Here is a 15,546-nt window from a genome sequence, read left to right on the forward strand (position 1 = left end):
CGTGGCCATATTGTTATGAAATATATTCTCTAAAAACAAAATAATTGCTTCGTGTCCGGAAAAGCGAAGCTTGCAAAAGGTAAGGGCCCTTTATCGCATGTCCCTATGTGCTTTGTTCCTCCCCCAGTCCCCCTCCCTCTCTCTTTTCTCTTTTTTCTCTTCCAATTTTTGAAAAAAAAAAAACAAAAAATACCAGAAACAAGAAAACAAAAAACAGAAAAAACAAAAACACGCCACCGGCACAAACAAAAATGTATTTTCCACCCCATCTCCACCTACTTGAAAATATGGCGGGAAACACAAAATCTATTTAGTATACGAACAAAGTATACGTAAATATTATTACATTTTTAACAAACTTAACTAACTTAACAACTACTTAATTATGCATTACCAGGTCCCCAACAAAAACACCCCAAAAAAAAAATTCAAAGTAAAAAAAAAAAAAAAAGAAAGAAAGAAATAGGGAAATATTACTGATCCAGTGCGTTCGGGCCAGTGCAATAACTTAGCACGTGGCTCCACAGCCACTGAACCAAGAACCGCCGTCTGATGCCATTCATGTTGTACGTGGCGCCATCCTCGCCGTCTAAGAGCTGACCGGTGTATGAACCCCCACCGCCAGTGCCGTAAATCCCCTCACAGAGATCCGCAATCTCCACTGGAAAAACTGGGTCCGTCCCGGCGTACCATGCGTTCACCAGGGGGTTCGTTGCCAGTTCAGCAATCTCGTGGCCAATCACGCTTATCATTCCGTCTATGCCTGCGTCACCGTTGGGTGATTTTAGCGGTTTGAGGCCCGGGATGTAATCCGGTACGGCGAAGGGGTAGGCGCACATGCCTGGGCATAGTTTGGCGGAGTTGCCCACCCAGGCGTACGGCAGCGTGTAGCCCACTATTGATGGGAAGGTGAAGTAGTGGAAGCCACAGACCTGACCGCAGAAATCCTGGACGTACACGTCATCAGATGTGAGGAGCAGGTAGATCCCACTTTTTGGGTTGATGGGCAACGGCTTCGTTTTGGCTGTCACCGCACTTTTGATCACAGACTGTATCGATAAGCGGGTGAGCTTCTTCCCGTGGGAGTAGAACCGGTCGCTCTTCTCTGCCGCGAGGTGCAGCGAGCGGGAGATGTTGGCGCCCGTCTGGTCGGTGTAGAGCGTCACCGTGCGCCACCATCCGGCGACGGAGGGCCGCTTGGCGTCGCGGGAGGAGATCGAGTTGATGAACTCCCGGATGATCTTCTTCTGGGCCCTCTGCCACGTGCCGTACCAGATGATGTTGACGGTGATGTTCTCCGTCAGCACCGGACCCATGTGGTACCTGAGGTGGACGAACTCCGATGAGCCCTCGTACTTCTTGGAGCCGCCGAACTGGAGATCGGTGGCGTTTACATTGTGATTAGGCCACGGCCGCCAAGCGACGGCGGTGCCGGCGAAGAGGTGTAGGAAAAGTAGGATAAGGGCGAGAAGCATGGGAAGAGTGGGCGCCGAGAACCGGCGGACACAGCCCTGGCCCATTTGAGTGGCTGAGTATGCCATCTGATGCTGCGGAGGCTATATATATACACAGAGAGAAGAATTAATTTAAATTTTGAAAATGATCAACTATAATTTGATTTAATTATATTCGAGTGCGGGGGCGCTCATGGTATGGAAATGAGGGTTAATGGAGGACAGGTAGATTCTTAAAGTATAGTTGTGAGGGTGGGGCCTACAGGTCAGAATGGGAGCATCCTCATCATGGTCCGTCGTCATCTCATCGCATGTCTGATCACTTTTTGTTTTGTATAGGGCGGGAATTTGAGGGTTGGGGGTAGCTTTGTAATTATGCCTTTTGTTCACGTCTTTTGATTTTAAGGGTCCATTCTCTGGCCCCTTTGGGAGGGCACTCTCTGTGATTCGATCCACCTGCCATCTCTGCAACCCTTCTCTATAATACTCCTCCTCTACTGCCACCTGGCCAAAAATTCACTTGAAAACTGCCTGTAAGTTGCAGCTGATAATTTAGCATCCAGAAAATAAAAAACAGTTTTATAAAATATGTTTTTAGAAAACATCTTTTAATTATTTTTACTTATTTTTTACTATTATTTTAAAAAATAATTATATTTAAATATGAAGAATGATTAAAAATAAAAAAATATTTTTAAAAATATAGAAAACATATTAAAAATATTTCAATTTTACAAATTGACATTTGTTTTATAAAACATTAGAGAATCAAAATCCCTTCTCAAAAACTAATTTTTATAACTGTTCAAAAATAATTACCAAATTTAATCTTATATTTACGATACAATGGTTTTAAAAATATAAAAGTTTTTATTTTTAAAATCAAAAAAAACAAAAATGATATTGGAAGGAAGTTTTAGGAATTATTTGGGAACATTTTCAAAAATAGTTATTTAAGAACATTTTTTTAAAACAATTTTCTTATGTTTTCATTAATAAAAATCTATTTAAAAATTTAAAATTTTCTTATTATGTTTTTTATGGGTTTATGTTTAATCATTTTCCATATTTACATAATTAATTTTTAACAACACCCAACAAAAAAGTGAAGACAACCCAAAAAATTAAAAACAATAATAACGTGTATACAAAATACAAATATTCTTACAAACCCATCTTGAAAATATAATAATTTTTTAAAAAAATAATGAAAATGTAAGAATTTATATTTTTATACAAAAAAACATAAAACATATTTAAACTAGGGTCTTCTAGTAAGTGTTTTGAAAAACAGTATTTAATGATAGTTTTTTAGACTGTTATTTGATATTTTATAAAATAATTTTTTTTTAATCTAAAATATTTTTAATATGTTTTTAATATTTTTAAATATGTTTTTAAAATAAATTTATTTTTAATAATTCTACATATTTATATAATTATTTTAAAACAACTCTTAAAAAATAAGATAAAACAACTAAAAAATGTTCTTTGAAAACACCTAAGGAACAAACAAAAAACAGTTTTTTGTTGTCAAACTAGCTTTCCCTTTTTCTTTTTCTTTTTTGAAAAATATAAAATTATTCTAAAAAACAATTATCAATTAGACTCTAAGTTTTGAAAATGTTTTAAAAAATTATCATTTAAGAATATTTTTAAAAAACGATTCTCCTTTATATTCTAGAATTAAAAAAAAAATGTATGGATACTTAGAATGAATGTTTTAAATTTGTTTTCTATGTTTTCAAATATATTTAAAAAAAAAACTTTAATCTTTAATATTTTATTTTTTTTAATCATTCTCCATATGTATATAATTATTCTATAAAATAACATTTAGAAAACAATTAAAACATGTTCTAAAAAATGACTTAATTTCATAATAATTTGTGAAATTTTGTTTTGGAAAAATGAATAACCAAACATGTTTTCATTTTGTTAATTTTTTTTTGTTCAATAGAAAAAAAAACTATTATTGAAAACAAAAGTCAAACGAAGCCTTAGATATTGTTTGGTACGCAGGAAAATTTGATGGGCTAAGTAATTACTATAAAATAGTTGGTTCAGTTATTAATTTAATTTAAGTAATGGTGGGTACGAATTGTTGTTGAAGAAATTGAAGGTGATCCCTTTGTTCAAAGCCAGCATTTAAATTTCTTTATGAGTAGTTGTTTTGAATTCATGAGTTGGCTCCCTTTAAGTTTTTGCTGCTCTCCTCTACCATCTCCTTATGCACAAATGTACAATGCCAAGCCCCATCATTTAATACCCTTAATTGCTTTAAATAGTATTTTTATTTTTATTTTTAAATGCTAAAATAAAATTAATATTAAAATTTTAGTGTATTATTTATTTCAATGCATAATACTGAATGTGATCTTACTATTACGTTAAGGTAATGTTTGGTTTCTAAAAAAATGTGAGGGGAAAAAAGTTGAGAGGAAAAATTGAATGCAAGAAAATTATTTTATATACTATTTCAATCTTATTTCCCTTATTTTTCCTCTTTTATATAAAAATTAAGTAATTTAAAAATATGTAAATTTCAAACTCATTTTACTTATATTTTATTTTCTTTCATATTTTCTATATTGAAACCAAACATGAAAAAATTATTTTTTTTAGTATTTTTTTTTCTTTCGTTATTACTATCTAGGAACCAAACATGGCCTAAAACTTCTAGGCTACATTTGATATACGGAAAATTTGAGGGAAAATGCATGAAAAAGAAAATAAAAAATAAAAATAAAAGGAAAGAAAAAAATAGATTTACATTCAATAAATTACTTTTACATGCACAATAATCTACCACACAAATTCTTTTTGAAATTGGCTAAAAGAGTTATCAAAAAATAAATAAATAAACTATCTCCAATGTGATAACCATTAAGAAGCATGATGTCTACAAACTTTTAGGCTATCTTTGGCTCTCAGAAAGTTTGAAAGAAAATGTGAGGGAATGAAAATAAAGAAAGAAAAAGTAAAAGAAAATAAAAAATTAATAAATTAATTTTATATATCACTTCAAACTTTTTTTTAATGTATTTAACTCTTTTATATATAGATTAAATTATTTAAAAATATACAAATTTCTTAATAATTTTATTTATATTTTACTTTCTTTCGTATTTTTCATAATAAAATCAAACATGAAAAAATATTTTTCTTTAGTATTTTTTTTCTTTCCTACTGCCTTCCCAAAACCAAACATAACCTTAGAAAAATTGGAAGTTCAACATAATATCAAAGATGGATTTGGTAGAAAATTGTGGGTTCGAATCACTTCTTCGTAATTTGCCCCCCTCCTTAACATAAACTTACCACTAACATCACTAAAACATAATAAAAAAAAATAGAAATTATTTTTACTTTTATTTTTAGGGATGTCCAAATAATTAAATACATGATATTGGCTAATTACCAAGTATTTTAAATTGTTCAATCAATTAATATGTTAAAACATTGTCAAAAATCTTGTTTCATGGTGTTGTAGTATGTGACTCATATTGAATAAAAGACATATATGAAAAAAAATGGGAAAATGTCGAAATGGAGTAAAGTGGAACGATAACATTTGTCATTCAAGTTTGTATTTTTATTATTAAGGGTGAACAACAGGTTGGGAGGGTGTGGGGGGACAACGCCTCTTTGCAGTACGATTTTAGGGGTATTTTTAGAATTTTATTACCTTAGGGTTAGTATAAATACACTTTTATGTAACCCTAATTTGACATATAGTGTAAGTCTTCTTCCTTGTTCCCGTGGACGTAGATAATCTACCAAACCACGTTAAATATGTGTGTTTCTTTTTTTTTTTTTTCTCTAATTTCTTCATCAAAGAATGAGAAGATCAACACATGGTATGTTGAATTCTTTTTATTTATTAAATCCAAGCGTAAGTTTAAAGAAGTGTTATTGCCATATTAAATTCAAGTTGAAGAAGTGTTATAATTAAAGAATATAATAAGAAAAATACGATGAAAACGACTCCTTGTTTTTGGATTGAAAAATAATTGGTGTCCATATCCACCTCAATCGTCTCTCTCCCAATTTGATACTCGTGTATATCTATTGAAAGTGTTTTTCCTCTAAATAATTTCTTATGAAGTGTTTTTAAAATAATTACTCAAGAAGTTTTCTCTATAAAATGTTATGAGTGATTTTTCAATATTAGAAGTAATTTTTTAAATTTTAAAAGTATTTCTTAAATTTTATTAAACACTTAAGAGTACATTTAACAATAATTTTAAGATATGTTTTTACTTTTTCTATTACTTGAAAATTTTTATTTTTTGAGTATTAGAAATGTTATGCTATCAATAGACTTTGTGTGATAGTGTTTCTCTTCTAATTGCTCTTATATAATTGTTTTTCCTATAAGTATTTTAAAAAAAATTACTTATCAAAAGTCCATTTGACAATAATTCTAAAAAATATTTTTAATATTTCTAACATTTAGAATTTTTTATCATTTAAGTGTTAAAAATATTAGAAACATTTTTTAAATTTACTCATAAATGTATTCTAAAGTGTTTTTGTAGGAAACACGTTTTTTATTTTTTAAAAGTGTTTTTTAAATTTTATCAGATATTTAATTTTTTAAAACAATTTTTAGAATGTTTTTAAAAACACTGACAAATGAAAAACTACTTATTAAGAGTCTGCTGGTAGTGTTTTTAAAAAACACTTTTAATCTAAAAAGTGTTTTTTTTTTAAATAATTAGAAAACGCTTTTCAAAATTTGAAAAATCAATTGTAATATTTTGTTAAAAAATTCTCCTAAAAATAATTTTTGAAAGACTAAAAACATTTCTGCACTTTGGGTAATCGGGATGGAATTGGAAATCTAATGTAAAAATGGAGAGGAATTTGGGGAAGCGGGTACAGAGAAGCCCAGCCTTTAAGAAAAAAAGTGTAAGATAATATTGTTGAAAATACCAAAAAGACCAAATTGTCGTCATAGTGGTACAAGGGTCAGAGCAGGGGGCCCTCATTTCTGTCCTTTGGATGCAGGACATCCTTAAAATGTGGGTATGCTTTCCATTTTTCCTTTTCTTCTATTCTATTTTTCTTTATTTATGTCTCCATAGATTTTATATCACCAGATTTATGCTCAATGTGGACCGTCCATAGAGGTTCAGCCACTCGGGGCCCCATTCCCAACATTATTAACCTAAACCCCTTATTTTTATTTGTAGCCATGTCCTGGCCAAGATTTCAATTTTTTGCTTCTTGGGGGAGTAAAAAGTACAAATAATTAATTTTATTTTTTGAAAATGATATTTTAGAAATGTTTTTATTTTTATTAGTGTTAAGAATAAATAAGGATTATTTATTAAAATAGATGAAATAATCTTAAATTTATAAAAGTAGTCTTTCCCGTGTTCCAACGTACGTAGAAAATAATTCATTTTTTTATGTAAATATTTTTTTAATGTTTTTATTACTTTCATATAAATTTTTTTTAAAAAATATTATTTTTACAAAAGAAATATAGAAAATATTTTTATAAAAAATAGTAATTATTTGGATAAAAATATAATAAAATTTAGATTTAAAAATGTGAGATTACTTCGTCTTTTTAATCAAATAATACGAGATTATTTCATCTAAAAAACTATAGATTTAGTGCATCAATTATGAACAACTATTTTTTATATTTAAAAATATTTAGGAAAATGGATGTTATACTTATATAATGTTTATTAGTTGAATTATCCGTACCATATATTTGCTAACTCGAATCTAATTTGATTTGAACTTAAGTTTAGAAAAATAAGTTTGGATCAAATTTAAGTTAAACGAAAAGCTACATGGGTATCGGTTTCAAGTAAATAAGTTTTAGAAAAATATTAGATAATTCAATACTAATCGAATTTGTAATATTGGGGTTGAAAGTGTTTCATGAGATTTAAATCATTTGATAGGGACATAAATGTATGAAATCGGGATTATAAAGGAATATAATAATAAAAAAAATAATGAGACTAATATACAAATGGATAAAATGCAAAATTTAAAGTTTTGGCTCCTATTTAGTAATTATTTTTAAAAATTATTGTCTAAGACTTTGTAAAACAAATGTCTATTTGAGAATTTAAAAGGGTTTAAACCTGTTTCAAATGTATAAAAATAATTTTTATATAAGATATTTTATTTTTAATTATTCTCCGTATTTTGATAATTATTTCTTAAAATAATTCTAAAAAAACAAGTGTAAAATATTTATAAACAAATAAATGATGTCCTATCAGGACATCCTATTTTTTATTTTTAAGATTAAAAAAATATTTTCTATTTTTTATTATCAAATTTATTTGATTTGATTTTTTTTTTTAATTTCTTTTTGTGGATAGCGTTTTCTAAAACAGGTACCAAACAACCATTATCTGGGGTTGAGCTTGAATTCACCACATCTATCCTATCTAACCAGCCTGAGTTTCACCCAATAATGAATGATTGGATACAAATTTACTCATTTCCAATATATTTTTGTTCCACTTTTTGGAGACCCATTTGACAAAGCAGCTGAAAAGCAATGTAGCAAACACAAGCAATTAACAGGAGGAATGCAGTTGAGGTAGATTTTTTTAGCATGGAACCCCCCAAAAAAAAGGCTTTTAAACCTAAAAACCCCTCCCAAACACCCCTTTACACCCTGGCAATCTTTTCATCATAACTATCCCAATTACTAAGAATTACTCACATTAAGGCAATGCCCTCCCTTCTGTCCCATCAACCAATCCAGTCCCAGTAATAAAATCACTCAATAATTCCCATGTCTCTTCAAGCCCTTGAATTTTGCTTTTGTTCTTGTTCTTGAGATATGAGAATTTACATTAACTCTGATAATTTAATCTTATGCTATGAGAGGATTGAAAATATGATCAGAGTAAGAGAAGGGCAATCATGAAGGGGGGTCATGACTCATGACTCATGACTCATGACTCGTGAGTGGATGATATGGAAATGTGTGGGCATGATCCATCACTTGGTTGGTTGCCAAGATGAATTGACTTTTGAGTTATATGACATTTGGGATAATTTCTTTGTTGATATCCTTCAACTATGGATAGTTAATTAATTAAACAAAAATTTAAGAAAATGGTGTCGGGGAAATTACGAGATATGTTAAAGCATATCAAACTATAAAAAAATAAGATTACGATACGAAAAATATGATCAAATTAAATAATATTATATGATTAGTAATGTCTTTTCGATGATTTTTTATTATGATACTATAAATAATGGTACCATCACAAGTTGTCATTTGTTTTTATACAAACAACATTCCATTTTTTGATGGATTAGTCTCATCATTTTTATACTTTAATTTTATTTATAATATTAATTTGTTGGAATTTATTTTTTAGGATATCCTTGTTGGATTTTTGTCCATATTTAATTTTATATTTATGTGTAAATAGAAATTGGAAAGAGAAGTGAAGGAGGTGTGTCGTCACGGAGGAAATTGCGGTGGTGGAAATGATGGAAAGAAAGTAGTAATCAAACAGCTAGCTTTGGGATTGAGAGAGATTGACAGATGGACAGCGATCTCTTGTGGGGCCCTCACTCTCCATCAGCCATCAATCACCACTCCACTCCCTTCAACTCAACTTGCTGGTTCTCTCATTGTCATGCCTCGCGCGTGGCCGACCATCTCACGCGCTTTCTTCTCCGTTCCCAATTCCAATGTGTGAGTGTGAGACTGAGACATTGTTGCGAAAACTTTGGTCTGCTGTGGGATTAGTGAACTGCATGCTCTGTCATTCCGCAGTTACTTTCGGTGGTGGCGCGTGCCGACCACACCCACCGATTTTTGTACGTACACATGTGACACGCACCCATGAAATAATGGTAAGGGTACGCCACTTAACTATACTTTTTGGGTAACTATTTACATGCTACCACTTATTAGGTTGGATCATATTTTTAATGACTCAAATTCCAAGTTTTAATATCTTACCTGCTAACTGTTTTAAAAAATAAATTTAAAAGTAATTTTTTTAAATTATTCTCTAATTTTTATAAAATAAAAATTGATTTAAAAACTTAAAATATTTTTAATATAATTTTAAAAATCTAGTATTTTATTTTTAATCATTCTATATATTTATATAATTATTTATTAAAATAACCCTAAAAAAATAATAAAAAAATGTTTGCTAAAAATACCATATTTTATATATATATTTTAAAAATTTTAATTATCAAATATATTTTCTATATTTTTTATTTTAAAAAACAGTTATCAAATAAGCTCTAATTCAAATCCAATTTTTTGATGCTAATATTTTGAAAATAAAAATCTATTTGGAACTTAAAATATTTTTTTAATATGTTTTTAATATTCTTAAATATATTTTTCAAAATAATTTTTATGTATAATATTTTATTTTTATATTTGAATAATTATTTTTAAAATAACCCTACAAATAAGTAAAAACATTTAAGAATAATTAAAAGATATTTTTTAAAAATACAATGTTTTGCAAGAATATCATTTTTTTATTATTTTTAAGAATAAAACACATTTTTTTTAAAAAAAAATTCTAGTTATTACACGTAATTTTCTTGTTTCTTGTTTTGAAAAATAAAAAATTATTATCAAGACAAGATGTTAGTATTTTCCGGCAATGTTCGATTATAATATCAAGATGTATTTATTTTTTATTTTTATAACTATGGAAAATGTATCACTAATTAGATGAGGTGATGTTTACAACTCAAGTTTTATCGTTTTGTATCCGAATTCTATTTATTTGGTATCATTTACGAAATTTCATTCCTTTGTAACTTTCTTATATTTATATATTTGTTTCTTATAATATTATTATTTGGAAAATACAAGTAGATCTCAGCTGGCAGCTGTTAAACGTTGGAGGATGAGGACCATTTTTAGACCTACTTTTATACCATAATTATGTTTTTTTTTTAATAAATAAATTAAGAAGGGATTATTTGAGATATTTTTCCAAGACTAAATATTCTTCTAATAATAATGATAGAAATGATAATAAATAAATAATGATTCTCCCTTTTATTATTTGGAGTGCTCCTTTGAAACTAGTTAAGGTATTTTTTTTTATTTCTTTTTAGAATATTCTAAAAATTAAAATTTTCATTTTATAAAATATAATATGATAAATCTCATTTTTAATTCTATCTTTTATATATATATATATATATATATATATATATATATATATATATATATATATATATATTAGAAAAATATACTTCAATTTTCTTTTTAAAGAATAATTAAGATATTTTGAAAATTTTAGCATTTGGGTAACTCTCCCAACTTGTAAATTCTAACTTCTTTAACTCTCTTAGGAAAAGCTACTCTATATAAAGTACATTTAAGTTTTAATGTCTTTTAAAACAAAAAACCATAAATGCAATCAAGGAAGATATTTTGGTTTTGTTTGGTAGTTCTCTTCGAAAATCATTTTGAAAAATAGATTTTGAGAATAATTTTTTAAAACTGTTTTGTGATTTTTGTAAAATAAAAAATTATTTGAAAACTTAAAATATTTTAGACATGTTTTTAATATTTTTAAATATGTTTTAAAAATGATTTTTATATGTAGTATTTTATTTTTAATCATTTTATATGTTTGTATAATTATTTCTTAAAACGACTTTAAAAAAATAAGTGAAACTAACTAAAAGATGTTGTATGAAAATACTTTATTTTTTATTCTTAAAAATAGAAAATAAAAAAAAATTAATTGTCAAAAGTATATTATAATTTTTGTTTTGAAGAATAGAAATCTATTTTAAAAAACAATTCACAAACATACCCTTTATATTTAAAAATACATATTTTTAAGTATTTCGAACATGTAATAACAATGCTTTTGATGATAATTTTAGAAAATATTTCTAATATTTCTAATACTTAAAATTTTTATTTTTTAAATATTAAAAAAATTAGAAATACTTACTAAAATAACTTTCAAATAAATTATAAGAACCTGTTTGGTAGTGATTTTAAGAAGTGTTTTTAAATTTTTTAACATTTAAAATTTTTTATCATTTAATTGTTAGATAAACTAAAAACACTTTTTAGAATTATTACTAAATGCAATTTTAGAGTCCGTTTAATAGTAATTTTAAGAAATATTTATGATTTTCTAATACTTGAAAATTTTTATATTTTAAATATTAAAAAAATTAGAAACACTTCTTACAATCACAACAAAAAATACACTAAATCAACTTTAGTCGATATCCAAAGACACTCTAAATCAACTTTAACCGATATCCAAACACACTCTAAATCAACTTTTGCCCATATCCAATACTTTTAACCATTTCAAAAACTAATTTTTTGTTATTTTGGAAGTGCTTTCCAATTTAATTTTGGTGTTTGAAAAATATTTATAAAGCCCTACCTTGCCTCCACGGGCACTATATAGATATATATATATATATATGGGAATCCCCAAAGTCGTAGGTTTGAAAACAAATAATTCAACTTTTAAGAGTTGCTTGACTTTTGAGTATGAGCGTGGCCGTGATGGGTGGTAGGAAAAGGTTGAAAATATATATATATATATATATATATATATATATATATATATATTTAGGTTGAATCCACGTGAGAATAATTGGAAGTGTATACCAGGAAAATCCCATATGCCGCTTACGAAATTTTCAAAGATTTTGCTTGATTTCACCTTCGTTTCTATACATTCAACCAACTTTTTTCACCACCTGACTTTCCATTGGCAGGTCGTACTTCAGATATTTATTGGTTAATCCAATGCTATTTACACAATTCAAGACACTTGAAGTTGTTACCTACGTGCAACTAACTCTTTCACCACCTCACTTCCCAATAATGGTACGATACTTACACAATTCAACACACTTTATGTAACTTTTTTCTTTCTTTCTTTCTTTAAAGAACATTAAAAATAATAAAGGAAACAACATTTAAAAAAAATACAAATTTTCAAAAATAAAAATAAAAATATAGAAAATTACTATACAATTGAATCATTTTTATAAATTTAAAATTTAAAAAATATTTTTATATATTGTATAAACTCATTGCACTTATTTTATCACTTTTATATAAATTTTAAATAATTTAAAAATCTATAAAATTTTAATTAATTTTAAATATATTTTATTTTTTTAATATTTTTCATTACAAAATTAAATTAAAAAAATCATTTATACTTTCCATACGTCTTCTTCCTCAAGCTCCGAAAGAAGTAAACAAAACCTTAATTTAAATCAAATATTGTAATAGGTAATTAATATCCATTATTATGATTACATTATTGTATATAGATAGATGGATAGAGACAGAAGACTACATCGTTTGTAAGAGATGTGAATTTATTAATCTAACAAATTTTTTGAGTGTGAATTTATTTAAGATATGAAATAACTGACAACGTGAGTCTAGTTGATTGAAATGTCCTTTTTAATTGGCAAAATCCTGATTTTAGAATCGATTTTTTTGATTCAAACATATCTTGTCTTTATTAAGAATTATTTTCCTTGGTTAACAATAATTGTAGTTTTGCCGATATATACGAGTTTCTTCATAATGGCATTATTATATATATAGAGGTAGATAGATAGATATAAAATAAAAGTATGCATGAATGTGGGGGTTGGGCTAGGGAATGTTACATTTAATGTATGAGATAACAGTTGATGAGTTCCATAAGTATACACAATAATAATCTCCATCTAACCCATCACAAACCATATAAATGAGAGTGTGGTAACCTTGTTTCAGGTGTGGAATATTTATGAGTCTCGTGTTTTTGGTGGGTAGGATAATATATCAACTTTCATGCCCACAATTTATGCTTGTCACCTACAATGATGGCTTTCAGGCTCATATTTGACAAGATATTATTATTATTATTATTATTATTATAAGTTTTCAATTAATTTCAATTATATTTTATTTTCTTTTTTTAAAACTAAATATTTGAAAATCAATAATTTATTAATTTTAATTTTTTTCTTTCACTTTTCTTTATAACTCTCCTCAATTTTTTCTAACCAAATGTAACCTTACAATTTTTTTTTTTCTTTTTTTAATACTTTCTTACAATCAAACATATTATTTAGGATTCAAATGGAGCTAAGTAGTTTTGACTATGTTTGGAAAGTGTTTTCAAAAATAATTTTTGGATGTAGTTTTTGGATATCTCATATTACAAAAGTCTGTTTAAGAATTTTTTTTTAACATGTTTTCTAAATTTTTTAAATATATTTTAAAATAACTTATATTTTTAATATTTTATTTTATTCTATCATTGGTCGTATTTAGATAATTATTTTTTGAAACCATCTTAAAAAATAAGCGAAAAATAATTAAAAGATGTTATTTGAAAACTTGAAAATATTTTTTTATTAATAAATATGTATTTTTGCTTTCTTTTGCTTTGAAAAAATAGAAGATAGTTTTAGAAAAACTTGACAAAACCTTTGTTTTTATTTTTTGTTTAAATAAGGAGTGATAATTCATGTTGATAAGTCATATTCCTTTTGTGTTAAAGTCTAAGTATTTCATTGCGTAGCTCAATCCAAATTTGACACGTATAATAATCATGTGAAAGGTATAAACCCAAATATTAATTAATTATTAAGTAGGTAACATATCGTGTAATTTTTTTAACTCATTTAATAATCAGGATTTCCTACTTAATAATTAAGTTGAGTTAGATCTTTTATATATATTTATATGAATAATGTCTGTATCAACATGTTTAATGACATAATTGATCTATTTATTTAAAAATGAATTTAAAATGAGTCAAATATGAATTAAATAATTTAAATATATAATTAAATTAATAATGATTTATTAGATGAATTAATTTGGATTAAATTCATGTTATGCATATTGATAATTTTTTTTTTAGTTATTAAACGAATTATGTAAATTGATATAAATTTAACTAAAATTCATTTATACTTAACCCAAATATATGAAAAATTCATTGAATTTGTATCATGTTGGTAAATTGCATCAAACTTTAACATGGGGACCATTAGTGGCTTATTGGATTTAAGCTTAGTAAATAATGAAGAACTAATTGATCACCCTGAATTTCATTGAAAAAAAAGGAATAAAAAAAAGAAAATTGAAAAACTTTGTTTTATAAAAGCAAAGAAAACAAGGGTGTGATGATTTTGATGAGAGATGAAAAGTCAAGTGAGGCACACATCATGTCTGTTGGCATGAATGATTAAAAGAGACCACAAATCTTTGTTTTTTTTTAAAAAGAGCCGAAAGAAGCTCCTTCTTTTCTCTTCATTTATTACATTTTATGATTTAACATTTCTGCTTTTCCTACCAATTTACAATCATTACAAAACACAATAATCTCTATTACATACCAAAATTCCTATTTCTAATACTATTTCTTTCCTTCTTTATTTCTTTTTGTCTCATCACATACTGTTATCCATATTCTTTCGATCATGACTTTGAGTGTCATTTGAAAAGATTCGCACTTAAATATTATTCACTTTAAATTCAAATGAATGTTATTAAAAGAAATATTTCAATAATTTTTTTTTATCTTATGCGAGATATCATACCCTTGATACTCATCTTACTTTGTAAACTTTGATTTTTCTAATTCTTATTTTTAAAATTAAAAATTTTAGTATCTATTTAAATATGTTTTTTTAAATAATAATAATAATAATAATACATTTTATATAAACTATAAGAGTTCTTATAAGCTTACATCGAAAAGATAATTATTTTTAACAATTGATTAAAAAAATAAGATATTAAAAAACTTTTACTTTTTTTTAACAATTTTTAAAAGTAATATAATTATTTTTAAAGTTTTTGAAAGCAAAATTTTAAGATATAAGATAAATTTATAATTTTTATATACAAATTTGTATTTTTATATAAAAGTTTTTATTTTTAAAAGCAAAAAATAAGAAAGATATCCTAAAAATTTTGCATTTTTCGAAGTACTAATTATTTTTAAAATATAACAATTAAAAAGTAAATAATTTCAGAGAATTGAACTCAACTTTTATAAGAAGTTATGTAATAAGACAATAAGAAAAAGTGAAAAATGTA

General features: G+C 26.5%; 1 protein-coding gene across 1 annotated transcript; it reads right to left on the reverse strand.

Moving 5' to 3' along the window:
* Positions 1-238: 238 nt before the first annotated feature.
* On the reverse strand, positions 239-1,553 carry LOC117932901 (protein EXORDIUM-like 3). The gene has a single exon (XM_034854210.1). It carries the CDS (start codon positions 1,539-1,541, stop codon positions 474-476), a length of 1,068 nt encoding a protein of 355 aa, XP_034710101.1. The 5' UTR covers positions 1,542-1,553; the 3' UTR covers positions 239-473.
* Positions 1,554-15,546: the final 13,993 nt, after the last annotated feature.

This window comes from Vitis riparia, chromosome 16 (genome assembly GCF_004353265.1).
Source record: "Vitis riparia cultivar Riparia Gloire de Montpellier isolate 1030 chromosome 16, EGFV_Vit.rip_1.0, whole genome shotgun sequence".
Classification (NCBI taxonomy): Eukaryota; Viridiplantae; Streptophyta; class Magnoliopsida; order Vitales; family Vitaceae; genus Vitis; species Vitis riparia.

Excerpts from the sequence above, each read along its gene's own strand:
- LOC117932901 (XM_034854210.1), bottom strand. The coding sequence starts at position 1,541 with ATGGCATACTCAGCCACTCAAATGGGCCAGGGCTGTGTCCGCCGGTTC.